Genomic DNA, 19461 nt, shown 5'->3' with positions numbered 1-19461 from the left:
ATACTTGCGGAGCTTCACGCTCAATTTGGAAAATTCCTAAAGGCGTCGTCGCATGCATCTAAACCGATTGGAGGTGCGTGGACACGCTGGTGAACACGTTTATCGGAAACTACCCTGCAAAGCAACGGTGTGTACCATTTAGACTGGCTATCGTGATTCCCACTTGCTGATAAAATCCGTTGTATAGGATGTACCTCATAGCTACAAGCTGAAGCCTTACCGGCGTTGGCGTCCCTGGAGTCAAAGGGCGCTTCCGAAAGGCGGCACTCTGACGTTCACGAACGTAGAGGGAGCCGAGAATATCCCTCTGCCGAACCCGGTCTTACAGCATTGTCATTTTCGGATAGCTGAGGTCCTGAATGCGTCTGGAATGAGTGAGTTCAGATAACAAACATGAACAGACGTCGTACAGCTTCAGGTAGGGCTTGTGGTTGGTCCAACCGCGCGCGACTGACATTTTTATAGGCCGTGCCCTTGCTGTCGTCCTGCCATCTCCTCCTGCGCCTGATTCTCTTTCTCCGGCCCATTGCTGCTACCGGTGTCTCCAAGCGCCCGCATACCGCGCAACGGGTGTGCTCCCCGCCTGCTCGGGCTATTCTCCGGCAGGTGAGAAGTACAATCATACTGTGCTTCGCTCAGTCGACCGGTGTGGCTAGGACTCGCCACAACTGTCAGCAGTACTTGCCCAGCTCCGCGCTGAAGATCGGTCAAGAAGCTCTCGGCATCGTTCTTCGAGACAGAGGTCTCGCACCCGCCGATCAAGATGTCACACCAGACATCGCGATGACGACTGTGATTCAAGTAGTTCTAGTGACGACGACGATTACAATTGCTAGCCATACCGCCGGTCAGACACAAACAATAATGGTAACACAGCAAGAGTCGAACAAGATAAATCAGCAGGGACATGGCGCCCATATGATATTGGGTTTTTCTTCCCGACATGCCCTTTGCATAGGGGACTGGAGACGTCATTGACGAAGAGACGAAACTTTCTACCGTTCTTCAGTAGCTTTCGCTAATCGCCTGAGGGGTTGCAGAACATGACCAATCGTCAATACTAGCCGGGATCTGGACACGGGCTTCAGAGGAGAGGCACTCAAATGGCTACTTTGTCTGAGGCAACAACCGGCGTGTGCCAACTGCAAGTTGGTCGGGCTTGCCCGGTCAAAATGGACTTTAATTTAACCACACTACTGCCATCATTCCCGGGTCATCGACCAAGGACGTCAATCTCAATGAGCATTAAAGGATGCTTGGTATCAAGTGCCACAATCCCCCTTCAAGGGCCTCAGTTCAGAGAATGAGTCAGATACTTACAGCCACAAGATATGGCCAGTCCCCTGTTCCCCGGAATGCCCGGAAATAATGATGCCCTCAAGTTAGTCTTGGTAAGTGTGGATTGAAAGAATCAGTGAGTAGATGCTAATCTCTCAATCTTAGATGATCATCACATCCTCATTGCCAGAATGCCAGTGAGAAGCTTTAAGGATATACCCCTAGCTGTCGTGTCATACAGGAGCTGTTGACACAAGCTACCATCTCCGTGCATCTTGAAAATGCCCTAGATGCAACCTGGCAAGCCTTCCAATCACAAACCATACCGTCAGTTTCAGACCGTCGAGGCGCCGCTTTCAAAGCTCAACTACACGACCTCATATCTGGCAGATCCAGAGATGCTGTGTCGCCATATCAGGGCTATATCAATGTCCCCAGTTTGTTACTATGGACCGACCTGGCATAGCACAGGCTGTAGGAGAAGCCAAGGTTCCATGGACCAAGCATTCATTAAGCACTGCGCTTGATCACCTTTAAGGTAAGAAAACCCATGCGACACTTGTTAGGTTAGACTCCAACTTATGAGATTGATATGCATTCTAATTCAAACACACCTAGGCTAGATCACAAGTTATTCGCTCATCGGGCCAGCCAGCTACTATTTCGGCATGAAAGTTGACCTCGACACTGAGAAGAGATGCATCAAGCTATCTCAACGGGCCTATCTTCAGCGTCTTGTCGACGGATTCGATCCCCATTCGCCCAAAACTGCTACGACACCTATGGAAGAAGGTGCTCGCCTGGTTAAATCGGATCAGCCTATTGGACATGATCTGAATCTCAAGCATGCTTTCATAATCACATACGACGAAAGGATCATTCCCCGCAAGGTGGATGCTAGTCGACACTGGGTATTCCAGTGCTGTCCTGTGATTTTTCATCACGACCAAGGGAGTGTTACCTGAGGAACTGTATCCCTCTGTGAGAGCTTCTACCATGTGCCATTATTAGGCCCCGGAGATCCAGATTTTGGGGTAGATACGGCATCCGCAGCCATGTCTGGACCGTGGTCCTCCATTGGATGTCCCGGTGCTGCATCTTTCCCGTGCTGTTGTATATGTGTCGCCGGCAGCCCGACCCAGGAGCTGATCCCAAGATGGGACGGTGCAAACCCTGATCATCGTGCTCACGAAGCTCCTACGCTAGTGGATCAACAAATGGAATGAGGCAGTGGACCTAACAAATAAACGACTTCAAATTGCAACTTCTTTGCAGATATGAGACTACTGCGCCAGCTGCTGGGAGAGTCCAGTCCACGACTATGGGCCCCCTAGGCTGGCAGGGCTCGGATGCATAAACTATCGACGATCCACTCATTTGACACACCGGTGACAGTTCCGGCAGCCTCAGCCTTGACGCAACCCTGGGTCAACGAACGCAGGACAGTGGGGAGCCCGGACCAGATGTTCGTCATACACAAGTACGGCCCTAGCCCCCAACGAAAGCAATGAGAACAACGCAGTGAGAACATCAGGAGCAACCGACATGAGAAGAGGCGCTCAGTCCTGCCCTTGGTCTGGCGCCGCCAACTGCTGCTGCCCTCGCGCATGCCGCCTGAGGCCCCCTGCTGGCCCTTTGAGTGCTCTGGCACGGAGATTCCTTTGTGGAGTTGATGAATGTCCGTCGCGAGCCCGCTGTGAGAGTAAGTAACTCCGTTCCCTGTCTTCTGAGCATCGCGACTAACATTACTTAGGGAACCGTCATTCCTGGACTGCCGCATAGTCTCCGTTATGGCACATCCCTCGACCGGCTAGCAATTGTTTCATACAAGACTCTTCTAAAGATGGGAGGGAGAAGATGTCAGGTTTGCAGGTAGTGTACGAACTTGATATCTTCGCAAGATGGCTAAAAAGCTGCGACATCTGCGAGACCTAACACGCTTATTCCGGACCGCTTACTCAATCCCAGTGGGCCGGGCGCATTCCGGATTGTTGAAAGTCTGCGTTGTGGAATTCAGCGATTTTCAGCTATACAGCAATAAGAACCCCAGTATAACTGGGATCCGTCCCTGTTCGACAGCTTTTCGGACGCGATGCTTGGGCTTGTTGATGCCTTTGAAAATGTGGAGGAATCGCATCGCAAGCTTCATGGTATTACTGGTAAAAAGAAGGATCGAGCCGTACGTATCCCCGTCGATTTTCCTATCGAAGGGCTGCCTCATTTCTAACAACTCCGCAGTATGATGCGTACAACAAGTTCCTGGAGGGACGTCGTGCCGAACTCGCGCATATTCGGTACCCCGACGGCAGCGCCACGGCGGAGGATTAGGCAGGATACCGCTCCGCTAAGGCGTTGCGCTTGATGCCTGGTGATACAGGTTATGTTGCTTGGTCCGCGGCGCTCCTGTTCTTCATGGGAGAAATCGAGGCGACTAGTATTCGCTTCTATGGCGTAGCCCTGCGCCGAAGTATGGCGATCTAAATGTTGTACTGTTGGAGACCGAGCTTTACCTCCGGCCCCGTTTTAGTCCAAAAAAGAATCACCAGTGGTACGACTTCATTGATAATGGCGGTCGTTTGCTTAGCCGGGACTTTGGTTACTTTGACCCCGATAATAGCGACGTCACCTTCAACAACAAGACGGCACTTTCGTTACTCGAACTCCACCTCACTGAACTGCCGAATGCCCTTAACAAGGTCAGCAATAGGCAGGTTGAAAGGAGCTGCTCCGATGGGCGCGCCGCAGGCGTTTCCCTGCGCAAGTCCCCCGCCAGCTTCTCCCACTGTCTCAGTCTTCCTTTCTTGTCTCTGGCGTGTCGCCGTCGTGTCTGCCCTGCTAACCAGGTAAGTCTTCGTCTGCGGACCCGATTGCCCCAGTTCCGCGCTATGCCGGCTATATGGATGTTAAGTGGCACGCCGTTTGAGACATGGCCCAGCGACATAGCCTTCTATATGTCTTTACTAGAATAATCCCGGCGGGTGCAGCATGCGGCGCTGGATTTCTGTACCTTGAAGAATATTCAGCGACTTGGGCGGCAATTCTCTAAGCAGGCGAACAAGGCCCGCGTTTTGCAGCTTCTTCGTTACTATACCCCCGTTCCTGATTCGATCATGCATGTTCCTGATCGTCGTGGTGCCGTCGAGCACGCGGCGGAGAAGTGTCCCCTTTCCCTAACAAAACAAGAAAGATCTTGCGCTGTTCTCTTGGATGTAGTGCGCGAAGTCGAGTGGTCCTTTAGGAAAAGCGGGGAACCGTTGATCAAATCGATTGTCAACCAGTCTCAGCAATCGGCCGTTATTCTCTACCAGCGAGGTGTTGCGATGGATCCTGCTTGCAAACAGTGTACAGGTTCAGGCACGTTCCTGAAATGTATCGTTTCTCCCGAATATGACTCGAATGGCACTACCCGAGCTTTGTTCCAGGGCGCTTGTGCCAACTGTCTTTGGCACGGAAAGGGTTCGACGTGCGAGTTTTACCTTGGTCGGAACAAACAATGGGACTCCGGGGATGATATGTAAGTTTCTCTCTCATCAATCTCCTATTGGGTCGTTGCTTATTCGTGCAGGGCGATCCTGCAAGCCGGCGGTTTGCTCAAGCTATGGAATGACGGAGCTGTCTTGCAAGATATGCCACCAGGTGAAAGCGTCGATGATTCCGCCGAACGACAGTCGGTCGCTTCCAATCGTACTCCTCTCAAGTCGGCCACCGTACCTCATTCGACCCGATGCTGAGCTAGGGCCCCTCATCCAGGAATTCGAGCTCATACTGTCAACTCTTGGATTCATCCGCCGGACTGTCGATTCGAGATGGTTTGGCCACGCGACCATTGAACTGCCTCCAAACCATAGGATGGGTGTGCCGTGTCCCATTCCGGAGACTTACCTTGCTCCCATCCGTCCCATGGATTCCGCGCCGTCGTCGTGTGGCCGCATCCGAACTGTCCTCCTCTGAGGACGCGGGCCCCGCTCTGGGGTCCCTCAACAGCCTCCCATTTGCCACCATGTCGCGTGCCAGCAGTCCGCCCGCTGCCGCCAGCTCGCCCGGGGCGAGCCTCCTGCGTGCCGGTGGCTCCCTCAGTCCTGCGCCGCCCTTCGGGGTTCTTCCTCCGCTGTCATCCCCTCCTGCCGGCGCCAAGTCCGGGCCCTCTGCCCCCTGCCAGAGGTGCCTGAGAGACGCCCTCCGCCAGGGCCAGGTGTGCGCCTGCGTGCGGGACGCCGCCTACCGCAAAGTGCAAACGTTGCCAGCGACTTAAGAAGAAGTGCCTCCGGGTCCCGCTGCAGGTTCGCCGTCAGGCCGCCACTTGGGCCGCGTTCGGCACCTGCGGACCGGGACTTGGAGGGTGTCGAGGGTTTTATCGCCGAGTTAGTGCTGCATGACGAGGTGCGAGAGGGAAATCACCTCCTCTCCGAACAACTAGCCTGTAATATTGCATGCATTTTCGACTACTGATATCCTAAGAGATATTTGAATCGTACATATGTTAGAACTTCTTGTGGCCGCTTGTAGGGCTATTCTTTGAACTGCAGGAAGCGATCCTGACCAGACTAGATGAAATAATCAACATGACAAAGATTGGCTACAGACTATTCATCATTGTAATCATAGAAACTGTTGGAAATCCACCCATTGACCGCACTATAATCAGCCAGAGGCGTGATTCCATGCAGCGTCTCATAATGCCTGCGAGGCCCGCACAGCCTTTCCATCGTCGAGTTGTAGTAGACGCAGCGGCCTTGCAAGAGCGCCGCAATCTGTCGTCCGGCATCCAGACCCTCAAAGTAGGCTCCGTGCAAGAACCCAAAGTAGCTTGGTGAGGTGTGTTCCCCTGCAAACCACAGTCTGCCCGTGTTGGCGCGCAGATTCTGGTGTTCCTCCAGGCCGGTGCTTGCGGGCCAGTTCGAGTAGCTTCCGTATGACCACGGCTCGGTACTCCAGCGAGGATACATGAATGCAGTAGGCTCCGGAATGTCCTTGTCCGGGAACATCTTGCGCAGAACGGCCATCACCTCTGCTTTGGTCTCCTCGTCGGACTGGTTCTCCACGTGGTAGGAGAACTCGTTGGTGACGGTGACAAAGAGGATGTTGGATCCGGGCAGGAAACCAGGTGTTGACAGGGATTGCCAGATGGGATACCAGCCACGGAGCTTAGGGTCCGCGTACAAGAAGTACTGTGTGTTCGAGGGCCAGAAGGTTTCGTTAAACTGAAGGAAGATCTTGGTGTAGGTGCCCATGGTAAACTTTTGAATTGCCGTCTGCTTCCAGTAGGGCAGCTCCGGTGTGAAGGTGACGGCGTCATTTTGCAGCACACCCAGGGAAAATGTACATAATGCATATTGGGCTTGAACACAAGTTCCGTCACTGTTGTACACCGTCACCCCTTTGTCGGAATAAGTGATGTTGGTGACTTGCGTGTTCAAACGCAGCCGTGTGTCGTTCGCCTTTAGAAATTTCGCAGCCATGCCCTTGATAATGGTGTTGTATCCGCGCTGATCCAATACAAAGTTGTCCTCGTCGCTAAAGCCATTCCAGGTCAGGTTGCTCCCGGCGTAACCAAATACCAGAGAGCTCTCGATTGGTGAATAAGCGTCCTCGAAGTCTGCGCCTGTTAATTTCATTTTTGTCAAAGGCAGAGCAGACTCACCCCAGTTCCACCATTCAACAGCCTGCGCCTTCATGTCGGTCTTTTTCGGCTTCCAGCCAGCCAAAGCGAGGCCTGTGCGAGCTGTCTGATCTAGCAGATTCTCCAGTAGAATCGTGCCGGCCGCGGCATTGGCAATCTCGTCGGCAGCATCAAACTCATCAAAGAGATGCGAGTAGTCGGAATATCCGTTCTCATTGTAAGTTGAGACGTTGTCATAGTCGGAAAATGTATTCTTCAGGTTGAACTCTTTCGCTAGTGTCCAAATAGGGTTCTGTGGGCCGTCCGGGGTCCCAATGCCTTGGATCTGTTCAATGTCAGAGTGGTTCGACATAAAACGAGGAATAACATACCCAGTTGGCACCCAGTTCCACGACATAAGGATCTCCATTTTCGTCCTGGCCAAAGTCCGTATGCCAGGCACGGCCTCCAATGGTGTCACGGTATTCTAGGATGAGCAAGTCATGGATCGATGCGTTGGACAAAGTTTGCTGTTACGGTCAGATTTGAATACATCAGGCACATGCTCAACATACAGCAGCCTTGATCCCTGCCATTCCTGCTCCTCTGCAAGAATTAGCAAATATAAATATACGGAAAGAGAAGCGATGCATTTACAAGATTGCGACCGTAGTTCTCTGGCATTTTCCCTCTTGAGATCGTGGCTGCTGAGCTACGTAAGCCGCGACAGATTGAACCGCGCAGCCTACGATGGCAACCAAACCCAGTTGAAGACGCATCGTTGGGACAAGGTTAAAGCAAGGTGATGGAGCGCAATGCTTGAGGAAAAGCCTGCGCTGGAATGCGGGCACATGCGGTTTTTATGCCTGACCTGCAGCTCCGACTGTAGACTGCAATTCCTCTCAGCAGCTGCCCCAGACAACTCCACTTCTGCATTAGCTCCAGCTCTCCTTGCATAGATACATGGAGATAAGATGCGGGAATGCAGAGGATCGGCAGGTCCATGTAACCTACTCCACCTGACCATCTCACAACATGGGGAGTGCCGCTACGCGAGATTTGGAAGGTCTATGCGGAGGCATCGACGAGTTCTGATAAGCATAGTAACATTTGTTTCGGCTGCGAGATGAATCTCCGCATCTTTCTCTCCGATGAGAAATTCTCCTGTCCCGTTATCGTTGTTGCAAAATGTGGGATAGGGAAAGTTGGTCGCTTGTCTAATGCAGCTATTGCTGCAACTGGCAAATAGTTTGCAAGGTTCAAATGAACAATCGCCAGGATACGAAGGACCATCACAGGAACTCAAGCTGATCGGGTGGACCTCCTCAAATTCGGCTAGAGGTTTCCATTATCAAATCAATGGTATCAATCATCTCTTGCTAAATTAAGCATCGACTGTTAATCATTTTGCAGTTGATGTTTGGTGTATCTTGTATGTCTCCAGAATTCTTCTCTGTTATCTCGTCGTTTGACAATACTTCGGGATACGCATTGAACTCATCAGAAAACCTTTGTAGTAGATACAGAACTGCTCACTGGCATATTATTAGCAATCATGAACGACTCTCATTCTTTAATGTAGTCACTCACACCTGATCGGACCCTGCATCCGCTTGAGAACAATGCTCGTAGAAAGGAACCTCTCAGAGCAAATGCTGAACATGACCGGTGGCAGATATCTTCCTCGATAATTTTTGGCAGAATCTCTTTGATATTAGTCTGTTCCAAGTTGTTCTGCGTCGAATAATGAGTAGTACTGCACGGAGCGAGACCCTTCGTTGAGGCTTTGAGGAGGAATGTGCACAAAGCCACGAACAGGCTTGCAATACAGCCCTTCTAGTGACTCAGTATGGTCCTGTAGAATAAGAGTATCCATCACTGCAGCCTGAGGATCCTTTGCTCTGTAGAAAAGAGTGTGTAATGAGATGATCAGAACAGGCGTGCAAAGTACGCTGATTAGCGCGTGTTACAGACAAAGATGTAGAGTATACAGAGTTGTAAATAGAACTATTAATCCAAGAGTATATTGACTTTATATATGAGCAGCTAAGTCAGGTGAGGTATAACAGTGTAGTGTCAGGCAAGGCTGGCGCTTCACTTGCATAGTCCTTCCAATCTTTGGTCTATGCCATTCCCATCCAATGACTGATATCAACCAAGACAGTTGCCAGAACGAGACGAAACAAATCAGCACGTCAGACATACTGGAAGCACACCCATTTTCCCAACTCCCTCCTCCTTTCCTGATGTTGAAGCACATTCATCATCATCAGTAGACGGAGAGTCGAAGCAGCGGCAGTCCTACCCTTTCTAATGACAATAGAAGGACCTATTGTTCGTCATCATGAAGTTTGAGGAGGGACACTTAAATTGATAACAAACTTCCTCTTCTACTGGACCATATCTCTCTGTCTTTGACGCCTGATATGTAAGTTGCGCGTGTGTTCGTTCCATCGGCATCTTCAATATAAAACCAATCCCGGTAATACTGCATTGTCATCTCTAGCTGATCCAGCGAGATCCATTCCTTCAACACTACTTATCAGAGTAAATCTGCAGGAATTATGTACACGGCAATCAACAGCAATCCGCACAGAACTCGGACAATACTCTCCCTGGAATCCGTTCGCAGTCCCATGAAAACCATTCCCAGGGCTATTTTATATGATTGCAAATGAACTCAGTTGAGGTCCCCCGCATTTAAGTACGCGGAGCTGCAGTGCGGCTGGAAAGACAACCCCATACATGACCTGTCTTCCTTATAAATTATTGATTGGATTAGGACTTCCCCCATATACATTCCTAGAACAGAATCATCGAGAAGGCTAAGACATACCGCAAGGCTGAAGCCGAGTCTAGAATTGCAAACGAGGCTAACCCTGCAGCCAGACGGTGAAGCGAGACGCCCAGGGTCGACAGCTGACGGCGTATGGCTGCAGATTTAGTGCTGTCACAGCCACCACTTTCACTTACAGTTATAAGATGAAGTGTCCACTTCCTCCTTTCCCTCTTCTGCTTCTGCTTTAATAAAATAGAGACTCACAATGGATGATTATGTCGATGAGAAAGTGGATATAGCGACTGTTGTTGAAGCAAGTGGTATGTATGTTCTTTAACCGCCGCCGGGTCTAATTGTGTCTAATGCTTAGCCTCGATAGACGAGAACGAGAATACCTGGACATCACGACAGGCAAATCTATGGCAGGAATTAGAGAATTACCAACGTCAACCACCTTCGATAGTTCTATTGTACGTCTTTTCCCAGTTCTGGCTAGCATAATCTCACAGCCGACGAAACAGATACGCGAATTACTCCGAGGAAACAATCAAACGCTCGACCGTTCTAAAGCACGACAATCCAAATGTCTTTTTCCCTCCCGACTTCTTCCCCGTCATCAAGGGAGACCTGAACGGGACATTCTTCTGCGACTATGACATTGACGATAAAGGAAAAGTCACCAAGCATTGTCCGTCTACCTCCAACCCCCTCGTGCTCAATTTGTGTCTGTACTGATCTATATAGTATCATGGACCTGCTTCAAGATCAAACATGCCGTCGAACCAGGCGTATACGCCTGGATCCAAACAGCCGTCTTCGTCCAATGGCACCCGCAAGCAGACCGCCAGCTCGTCTTCTTCCTGAACCTACCGGACGTCGTGGCACAGTATCTCGTCGCGCATCGACCACCCCCAACCAACCGGGGAATCCATACATCTGGCACACGCTTTTCGCACAAGGCGTGGTAAAAGAATATGATACGTCGATTTGGTCCCTGCGGGATCTGGTCCGGCCTATCGAGAAGGTAACCCCCTTAGCCCAGCCAGTCGCAAGCAATTGTCTGATTCCAAAGCTAAAATGGCCAGGCCCGCAACGAACCAAGACCGCCCCCGCTTAACTTCCCCAACCTGCACGACATCGCCCGACACATCTTCCACGCGAACGAGACTCTCGCGGTCGCGACGCACACATTGCAATCTCTAGTCGACGAGCAGGCGCGCTTCCGCGCCGAGCATCCAGTCTTGACATACAAAAACAGGGGCAGCTGGATCCACACCGCGCAGCGGGCGCACTTCGTCGCGAAACAGCTGCATTCGCTGCTCACGCGGTCGCAATCGCTTAGTGAGCGGCTGCGCAACGAGATCAATCTGGCGTTTAATCTGGTTTCGCAGAAGGACGGTGCGATGATGAAGACGGTGGCGGTTGTGAGTATGGTTTACTTGCCGGGGACGTTTATTTCGGTATGTTTCCAGCCTCGGGTTTGAGTTTGAATGAGTGAAAATGGCTGAGTATGCATTGTAGGGTCTGTTCGGGACAAACTTCTTCAATCTGTCGAATGACGGTGGAGCGAAGTCGTGGATCATGTCTGGGAATTTCTGGCTGTACTGGGTCATCACGCTGCCGCTCACGTTGGCGACGGTGCTGGTCTGGGCCTCGTGGCATTATTTCCCGCACTATTACCCGCGTATGTCTCTTAAGCCGCTGAAGGGTGCCGACTCAGTTGCCTGATGACTTCTTTTATGACTGATGATATGATGATAACGATCAACATGTTGACGTGGCTTGTATGCCGGAAACGCTCTGGTTGATGGCAGATACGATAAGCCATCATGATTAATAGACTTATGATGCGAATTCCCATGACAAGGCTGATAAAGGTTCTGGTTCCGATTCCAAATGAGTATTTCTAACTCTCCAACGCCGAGGAGGGACAAATCTGCTGCTTGCCTAATGTACAGAAAGCTGGGTGCCGAATGTCCATAGCTTGGTAACTGTGACTAACAGTAAAAATCAGGGGGTCTCTTCGTCCATATTGCGACCGAAGCCTAGGCCGCCGCCGAGAGTAGCACAGCGCTATGGCAGAAGCTGTGCGTAGGCACGTCCCGTGCAGACTGGCCACATCATCGGGCAAAAATCAAAATGTGCTCAAGGTCTCATATCGTTAAGATCGTCCGCTGAACGCATCTCAATCGCTCGCGCCTGTCATGGTGTCGCACGCGCGGCCGCCTGTTGGATACCGGTGAGGCGCCTGAGAGCTCAATCCGACGAAGTAGGAGCACTAGCTATGTAAAGAAGAATTGCACAAGCTGAGTCAAGCCAACACAGTCTAAATCTATTTTCAAGACTTGACTTGATTAGTGCAAAGCTGATATACATCAGGAGTCGGAACCCTCGCCGTCTGAGGTGTCGATCGTGTCGGCCATGGTGAACGGAGACTCGTCTGAAGGCTCATTTTTGGGTCGCTTTCCAAAGTCAGCAAATAACGAATCTGTTTCGGTCGGTAGATGAAGGCCATGGATAATGGCCCGGGTGCGGATCCTATCCAAAGCAGCTTTGCTCGAGCTCCATCGTCGAGATGCAGCTTTCGCGGCTATGCTGAGGTTAATGAACGCATCACGGTTTTCCGGTACATCCAGCCGTTCGAGCAAGACGAGTAAAGCTATGTTGATCGGCTGGCTGGTGCCTTGTGGCATGCGTTCAACGCCCCACGCGGAACGGTGCAGCCGCATCAGCTGAGAGATGCTCCTTGCAGATGAGAAGCAGGCCTCCTGGTGGCTCTTTGGCATCATGTGGAAAAGGCGGTGGTCCGAGTGAACGTTCCGCTCACTCGTGCATAAGAGTTCGTAGACGGTTATAATGAGCGCGTGCTGATACATGCTGCAAATAGTCAGCCTCCGCTACTCTCGAACGTACGCGTCGGGGACGGAAAGCTTACTGAAGACACAAGACGTGCGGAACCTCAATAGCATCCTTTTCCTTCAGGCAGGGTGGCAGCTCGCTTTGCCACTCTCGCAGTCGTCGTTGCAACTCGTCGCTCTTTTCCGTCTCTGACGAGTTAACTTCCCCATGAAAATGGGGGTAGGTAATATCGTAGGCGATTTCATTCAGACTGCAGAGGGCTCGGAACGTACACAGTGTATGCGCTTGCAATTTTTCGGACTCGGTTGGATATGGTACCCACAGGTCGGCGTCCGGGTCATGGGAGATCGGCGGGAGCCGTAGCTTTCGGGGCGGTTTAATCAAAGGCGCCTTCCTACTCGATACGGCATGGGTCCTGGGTCCAGGGACTGGTCAGTCGTCCCTGGTTCTAGCCGTCCGGCACTGGTAAAAGAACACGGCATTGCGTACATGGCGATGTTGAACAAACCCCAAATTGTTACATTGGCCGCTCGGGCCAAGTCGAGCGCCTCACCGTCGGCCTCCTTCGGAGCCGTGATGCTCGGAAATAGTTCCTGAACGGCGTATGCGAGTTGGCTCTGATGAATCCAGCCATGTCGATCTTTCCTGGTCATGGAAGCGCTGGGGTATTTCAGCAGAGGGCCAGTTCTGGCAACCGAGTGGAACATACCATATCCATAAAACCCCCAGCCCTTGGGCAGTCGCAAGGGTGATTCTGCCTTCTTCCTTGTCTAGCAAACGTTTGGCCTCGTTGTAGAAGCGGGCCCCCTGGGCGGCCGTGTCTCTCGAAGAAGCATCCGACTCCAAACTATCCGAGTATGCCTGTCACCAGTCACCAGCAAGTCCAAGTACCTCAACCGCAGTCTACCTACACACGCATCGGCCAGGATGGCATTCACCAGAAACGGCGAACAAAACTTCGAGTCCAATGACCCCGACTGCATATCCCGCAGAAACAACTCCCGATCGATCCAGTAATAGAACGGATGAACCCACGTAAACCACAGCGAAATCAAATGCGATACATGCTCGTCATCGTCGGTGACGGTCGTCCACGGGGCCGCCGGCACACGGAACAAAGGCTCCACGGACGCCCTCTGCGAGTCGAGAATACGCCGCCGCGACCGCGACCCCATCTGCTCGAACAGTTGTATCTCATTGCACACCTCGATCAGCTCCGGTGTCTGCTCCAGCTCGGACTTGAGCTGCGTGTCTATGTAGAGCTGGATTTCGGCCAGGGAGGCGTTGCTGCGGATGAGGTTGAGGAGCTGGATGGTGCGCCGGGTGCCGCTCTCGCGGAGGGTGCTGACGAGCTGGATCAGGAGGTCCTCTTTCTCTTCGAGCTGGTTGACCTTGCGCTTTAGGGCGCCGCGGCGGCGTTTATCGGCGCTGGCGTCAAAGGTACATTCGACGTTGTTCTTGATACAGTTGGTGCATGGGGAGGTTCCTGAGCACTTGAACTGGGGGTTAGCACAACGCCGTAGTCTTCTCCGGGAGTCATGGAGGAGCTGACAGTCACACACCTTGAGCTTGCGCGTTTTACAGGCCGAGCACGCTGTACCGACGTTTTTCCGCTTCTGCTGAGCTTCATTTGGACCAGAGCCACCAGGCGGGGCTGGAGACGGTTTGGACTCGGCCATGGGTGGGGTATTTCTGTGGACTCAGGCCATTCCGGGTAGCTGGAATCAAGGAAGAACCAATACGTGAGAGAAGGAGGGGAAGATCAAGTAGAACAAGGAGAGGGCGATCGCGTTTAATGCGAACATGACGGAAGGGGCACTTGAAGATGCGATCAACCCTGAACCAGACCTGTAAGATACCTCAAATGCCCGTGACAGAGCTGGTATTAATTACGCCATTCCAGGCCTGTTCCAAGTAAATGGTCCCGTCTGATTGGCGGATGGAGCTGTCATGCTTCTCCGCAGTCGTGTATTGTAATCATCCTCTGGATATTTCTTGCGGTATGAATTATTGGAAGTGATATATAGATATATAGTGGTATTCCTATATTACTTGTTAGCTATTATTATCTTGTGGTTCTGTGATATTTAACTCCAACATATCTGTCATACTTGGATGTCTTGTGGTCCGTGGATGCCGAAGTCAAGTCCCGGCCTTCTCTCCGACACATTACGGGTGGCCACATTCAATTCAGGTAGAATGTACTCATATTGGGCTACTAGGATCTCAGAAGTTGAAATGGATTCCTTCTATATCGAAAGTAAAGTCATGATTGTTTATTCTTTTTCTATCAAATAATATGGCATCCGAGTCATCAGTCCGAGATGCAAACTACCTAGGTGTGGTGTGAAATACTACATTACATGCTATACTATACCAAAGCTATATCAAAGGCTTTTGTTCCCTACACCCACTCCACTCTTCCCTCCCTCCGGCCGGTCATGCGAAGAGACGGATCCACCAGGCACGACCCCCAAATTCACCGATTCCTCCTCATCCTCGCGCCAAAAGTCCTTCTTGCCCCGAGCGGCCCGTCGCAACCAGGGAGGGAAAAATCCTCCGCGAACTTTATACGACCATGGGTCCGACTCGTCCTTGTTCGGGGGCACCACCCGACCGACGGAGCCCTTCTCAAGGAGCCAGGCTGTCGCATTGATGAGGACATAACTCAGAATACCGGCGATCAAACCATAGGCAATGGAGTAGGTGAAGGGCATGATGGCGATGGTCAGGAAGGCGGGAATGGCGTCGCCGTGGTAGCGCCAGTTGATCTCGGCGGCTGCCTTGCACATCAGGGCGCCAACAATCACCAGCGTGCAGCCGGTCGCCCAGGGAGGGATAGAGGCGAAGATCGGGGCGAAAAAGACGGCGATGAAGAAGCAGATACCCGTCACGCAGGAGGTAAGACCCGTCTTTCCGCCCTCAGAGATACCGGCACCACTTTCGATGAATGCCGTCACAGGGGGCGAGCCAAAGAGAGAACCGATAGATATGCTGATTGCATCAACCATCTGGGATCATAGTCAGATTGATTGAAGAAAAAAAAAAAAAAAAAAAAAAAAAATACACTGAATGAGTGGGAAACATACATAAGCAAGAGCACTACCCTCGAAATCCTGAGTGCGTTCATCGATGGTTCCGGCAAACCGGGCCATAGAGTACAGAGTACCGGTGGTGTCGAGAATATCAACATACTACACGCTGATCAGTAAAGGATAGCGTATAACTTCAGAAACGTCGGACTTACCAGGAACGTGATAAAGGCCAATCCAAACTGCCCACCATGGCCTGAGAGACTCCAGTCCTGAGCGACCAAGGTATGCTTGATCGGATGGAAGGTCACGACCTGCTTGAAGAAATCGAACATGCTGTCACCCAGCTCCGTGTGAGGGAAGTAGGTGACTGGTGTAGGGCGCGGCCAGGAAATGATGGAAACCAGCAAGATACCAATGATCACAGCACCCTTGATCCGATAGAGCATCAACAGCGCAGTGAACACACCACCGCAAAAGATGCCCACCCACATCGCCGGGTTCCGCATCTTAGCATCGCTGGGACACATGCCAGTTGTAGGATCACGTAGAGAAGAGATGCAACCTGCCAATTCCAGCGGGGTCTCGGTAGAGCCAGTAACCAAGCCAATACCTGCGCTGTAACTCAATCCGATAAGAGTGAGATATAGACCGATACCCGTGCCCGTGGCGAGCTTGATCGAGGCTGGCAATGCACGCGCCAACCATTGTCGGATACCCAGCAGAGTCAAGCCCAAGAAAACGAAACCCTCGACAAAGACGGCGGTAAGAGCAAGACTATACGGGATCATGCCGGAGCCGTGGTAACCCACGACAGTGTAAGCGAAATAGGCATTGAGACCCATACCGGGGGCGAGGGCGACGGGCAAGTTGGAGAAAAGACCCATGCAGAACGAAGACAATGCGGCAATGGCAGCCGTAGCAGTCACGAGATCGCGCTTGACTTCCTGGACACAGAGCAGGTACTCGGTGTTGCTGTTACAGAGATCGGCCTGGCTCTCGGGGGGACACACACAGGTGCCGCCCGATTCGGAGGTGATGTTGGAATTGACACTGATGATGTAGGCCATAGCGAAGAAGGTAGCGAGACCGGCGCGAATTTCGGTGAAGAAGTAGCTGCCTTTGCGTTCTTTCGGCTGTCTCATTTGGTAAGCTTTTCTTCCGAGCTCTTGAACCTAACCCTCCGCAAGTCGAGGTAGAAGTATACTGACATGTCCTGAATTCTCCAGGCGAAACCATCGCCCAACAGGGCTCTGAGCCACCCGGAGATTGATTCTCTCGACCGCCTGAGTGATCCCCATGATGCGACAGTAAATAAGAAAGGAAAAAGGGAGAAAGAGGTACCAGCCTGAAGCCAGACAGATAGTCACGGAGGGAAAAACCCGCGCACAGATTGGAGACGCGATGCCACTTTTATTTCAGTTCCCTCCATGACATACATGACCAACCACGCGACCGATTGAGAAAACGGGAAAAAAATGGAGAAAAAAATTCTCCAAAGGAAGAATTTGATTCGATCAATGGCTTATCTCTGAGGTCTCCAGCTTGGCAATCCTTGGCCATCCGTGGTTCTGTCCAGTGTGAGGCCTCTGTTCTGTGTGGTAAATTGCCGATCGGGACGGTGGTTTCAGCGGGTCGAATCAAAAGGCCAGAAGCACATTGGTCGACGGATATCTCGGGTCTCGATGGCGTTGATGGCGAAAAATATGTGGGAATAGATAGGTTCAATGTCTGCGCATGTAGCTTCTATGACTGCAGAATAACGCAACAAGGGAGCTAAGTCAATGGTAAGGTGTCCAGCGGATATCACCGAGGGATTTAGACAAGCTCGTGCATGGCTGACGTCCAAGTGATGCTAAGGCAGATACTAGTAGGCTGAAACTAGCGTTGTTCTCGTATCGCTCCGATCTCCTATCTCCAGGATGCTGGGGTTATCAGCAGTTGATAAGGATTCACTCTGACAGCTCACTGTTGATCATATCATAATAATGTTTATTATTGTCAACTCACAGTGGAGAGCATGAGTCAAGGGACTCTGCAGATACACAAGCTATTAATCATGTGCCAATGGCATCTGCTACTGATGCATTAATGTTTGTCCTGTTTGTTCTGCTTACACACGTGATCTCGCTTATTGCTGTATCTAGATATTGGGATGTTTCATTCACCTCCTTGCAATCAGGCATAGTGGCGCTAGTGCCGCGTAGTTAGCTAACTAATGCAACTATTATTCCGGGGAATATCAGCTGAGGTGAGCAATTCGCCGGTGTCATCATCGTCAACCAACAGCGCTTCGTGCACGATCTGCGCTATCGGAGCCTCGAGAGAAGGGACGCGCTGGACAGCCAGGACTGCCGGAGAATAGCATGAAATTAGCACTGTTGCCATGGCGCTGCAGTTTCTTAACCAGAGCCCCAGCGGGATAGGCAGCTCTGACAGGCGCATCATCCGCTCCCACGTCATGCGAGGGAAGAATGCGGGCGGGCAAGCAGCGCCGATCGACCAAGAAGCAGAAGACTGAGCTCAAACACCTCTTGTATGCTTCAGGATCTGGATATGTGATGCCCCGACCGGTGTTGTGGGCGATCTGTGTCTCACTCCGTTCCCTCAAGAGCTCGACTCCGAGTCCACGGTGCTCATGCATCGGTGTATGCTGCCTTTGTTATTCGGCTGGTCGTCCACATCCTGTGTCTGACGTTGGATTACAGGGTTCTTCGACATCAGTGATGCGCTGTTTCCGCTACAGTTCTGTACCAAGTTCGACATTATAAAGTCGATCTGTGTCAACTACATTCTGGCAGATGAAGCATGTGAGTGACAGCATCGCCAGCCGGTCCATGCAACACCGTTGATCACCGGAAATACAGATTTTCATAGCACCTTGGCTATATCTTCGTCTTATGTTGACTTCCTCCAGCGGAAACCAGCAATATCGTCTCCAAAACTCTTCACCACTTCTCGCAGGCGTATGCTTTAGTCAACATTAAACTGTCGGGTCCCTTTTCTGTTTCCGATAGCGCCATAGCTGCTGTGGTCAGCCTCGCCATCTACCAGCAAGTACATCACCAGCCTGCAACGGGACCGGTCCATCTCCACGGGCTCTATTGCATGATTCAGCTGCGGGGTGGAATTGCCAGGCTGATGCAAGAGAACCGTGCGCTGGCACTGAAGTCGTTGAGGTACATAACAGTAGCTCTCAACTTGCCTTCACTTTGCCTCATTTTCTTGTTCCTCTCTTCTGGGTAAAGTTAACAGTTCAATTATCAGGCTCGATGTTGAATTAGCAATGCAAAATGGCACACATACTCTGTTTCGCAGCGATGAAGTACCCGTTCACATGGTCCTATGCGACCCCGACGTCTGCAGCGGGCAGTTTCCCAGAGCTGCTTCTTGGATGCCGCCCATCATGCTCGATTTGTTTAGCTTCTCAACTGCTAAACGGCGTAGGGAGGAGGTAAAGACTGAAACTTGATCCTCTAGACTATACGGAGACACTTGTGTCGCTCCTTTATCACCTCGTGGATGTTTCGCCTCTAGGGTATCCCTCTTCCGAGCCCGGTGGACGTTATATCGACATGACATACCTTGCGATGCTGGCATTTATGACGACGTTGCTACCCGAGTATAACCGTGACGGATCTAGCTGCCCCCTTCTTTCTGATCGTCTGGGAAGCGCTCTGCAAGACCTTTGCGTCACAGCATCGGAGTCTTCGGACTTTGATTCGCCATTACTCTTATGGATTCTTTTTATAAGTGGGATATCAGTGTTGGATCTCAAAGACTATCGGTGGCTGTCGCCATTAATTGCCGACACTTGTGAGAGGCTGGAGCTGGATAACTGGGCTTTCATTCAGTGACAGCTAAGTCAGTTTCCTTGGATATTCGCGTTGCACGGAGCTCCAGGTCACCGCCTA

At 51.5% G+C, this 19461-nt stretch overlaps 9 protein-coding genes across 9 annotated transcripts; 5 read left to right on the top strand and 4 right to left on the bottom strand.

The window, feature by feature from the left end:
* Nucleotides 1-187: 187 nt before the first annotated feature.
* Nucleotides 188-388, top strand: P174DRAFT_364188 (uncharacterized protein; the record flags this gene model as incomplete). Its single annotated transcript, XM_024821969.1, has 1 exon — nucleotides 188-388. A coding segment is annotated over one exon (201 nt), but the record flags the coding sequence as incomplete, so codon positions are not given.
* A 2183-nt stretch (nucleotides 389-2571) lies between these two features.
* P174DRAFT_106244 (uncharacterized protein) lies at nucleotides 2572-3180 on the bottom strand. The gene has a single exon (XM_024820990.1). The coding sequence runs from the start codon at nucleotides 3056-3058 to the stop codon at nucleotides 2609-2611; it is 450 nt and encodes a 149-aa protein (XP_024685851.1). The 5' UTR covers nucleotides 3059-3180; the 3' UTR covers nucleotides 2572-2608.
* Nucleotides 3181-3663: 483 nt separating this feature from the next.
* Nucleotides 3664-4257, top strand: P174DRAFT_106246 (uncharacterized protein). Its single transcript, XM_024820991.1, has one exon. It carries the CDS (start codon nucleotides 3760-3762, stop codon nucleotides 4123-4125), a length of 366 nt encoding a protein of 121 aa, XP_024685850.1. The 5' UTR covers nucleotides 3664-3759; the 3' UTR covers nucleotides 4126-4257.
* A 341-nt stretch (nucleotides 4258-4598) lies between these two features.
* P174DRAFT_363872 (DUF3716 domain-containing protein) lies at nucleotides 4599-5009 on the top strand (the record flags this gene model as incomplete). Its single annotated transcript, XM_024821954.1, has 2 exons — nucleotides 4599-4792; nucleotides 4844-5009. 2 exons carry the CDS (start codon nucleotides 4599-4601, stop codon nucleotides 5007-5009), a joined length of 360 nt encoding a protein of 119 aa, XP_024685849.1.
* Nucleotides 5010-5734: 725 nt separating this feature from the next.
* On the bottom strand, nucleotides 5735-7699 carry P174DRAFT_106256 (putative flavin containing polyamine oxidase). The gene is made up of 5 exons (XM_024820992.1): nucleotides 7535-7699; nucleotides 7453-7481; nucleotides 7270-7407; nucleotides 6920-7223; nucleotides 5735-6874 (listed from the first exon to the last, which is right to left on the bottom strand). Exons 2-5 carry the CDS (start codon nucleotides 7471-7473, stop codon nucleotides 5862-5864), a joined length of 1476 nt encoding a protein of 491 aa, XP_024685848.1. The 5' UTR covers nucleotides 7474-7481; nucleotides 7535-7699; the 3' UTR covers nucleotides 5735-5861.
* A 2222-nt stretch (nucleotides 7700-9921) lies between these two features.
* Nucleotides 9922-11384, top strand: P174DRAFT_448908 (uncharacterized protein; the record flags this gene model as incomplete). Its single annotated transcript, XM_024828795.1, has 6 exons — nucleotides 9922-9976; nucleotides 10036-10126; nucleotides 10178-10348; nucleotides 10401-10680; nucleotides 10742-11116; nucleotides 11178-11384. The coding sequence occupies 6 exons, from the start codon at nucleotides 9922-9924 to the stop codon at nucleotides 11382-11384; spliced, it is 1179 nt and encodes a 392-aa protein (XP_024685847.1).
* A 647-nt stretch (nucleotides 11385-12031) lies between these two features.
* Nucleotides 12032-14194, bottom strand: P174DRAFT_457941 (putative C6 transcription factor; the record flags this gene model as incomplete). Its single annotated transcript, XM_024829598.1, has 6 exons — nucleotides 12032-12533; nucleotides 12592-12930; nucleotides 13005-13175; nucleotides 13225-13376; nucleotides 13427-14008; nucleotides 14078-14194. The coding sequence occupies 6 exons, from the start codon at nucleotides 14192-14194 to the stop codon at nucleotides 12032-12034; spliced, it is 1863 nt and encodes a 620-aa protein (XP_024685846.1).
* A 682-nt stretch (nucleotides 14195-14876) lies between these two features.
* Nucleotides 14877-16889, bottom strand: P174DRAFT_439053 (NCS2 family permease). Its single transcript, XM_024826697.1, has 4 exons — nucleotides 16759-16889; nucleotides 15763-16683; nucleotides 15605-15709; nucleotides 14877-15526 (listed from the first exon to the last, which is right to left on the bottom strand). Exons 1-4 carry the CDS (start codon nucleotides 16846-16848, stop codon nucleotides 14903-14905), a joined length of 1740 nt encoding a protein of 579 aa, XP_024685845.1. The 5' UTR covers nucleotides 16849-16889; the 3' UTR covers nucleotides 14877-14902.
* Nucleotides 16890-17933: 1044 nt separating this feature from the next.
* P174DRAFT_510322 (uncharacterized protein) lies at nucleotides 17934-19404 on the top strand (the record flags this gene model as incomplete). The annotated part of the gene is made up of 8 exons (XM_024831659.1): nucleotides 17934-18005; nucleotides 18040-18120; nucleotides 18162-18195; nucleotides 18256-18357; nucleotides 18415-18442; nucleotides 18475-18726; nucleotides 18815-18964; nucleotides 19008-19404. 8 exons carry the CDS (start codon nucleotides 17934-17936, stop codon nucleotides 19402-19404), a joined length of 1116 nt encoding a protein of 371 aa, XP_024685844.1.
* Between the last annotated feature and the right edge of the window lie 57 nt (nucleotides 19405-19461).

Source organism: Aspergillus novofumigatus (assembly GCF_002847465.1).
Source record: "Aspergillus novofumigatus IBT 16806 chromosome Unknown P174scaffold_2, whole genome shotgun sequence".
NCBI classification, from domain to species: domain Eukaryota; kingdom Fungi; phylum Ascomycota; class Eurotiomycetes; order Eurotiales; family Aspergillaceae; genus Aspergillus; species Aspergillus novofumigatus.
Note: the sequence above shows the minus strand (reverse complement) of the source record. Positions and strands in the feature narration are given on the sequence as shown.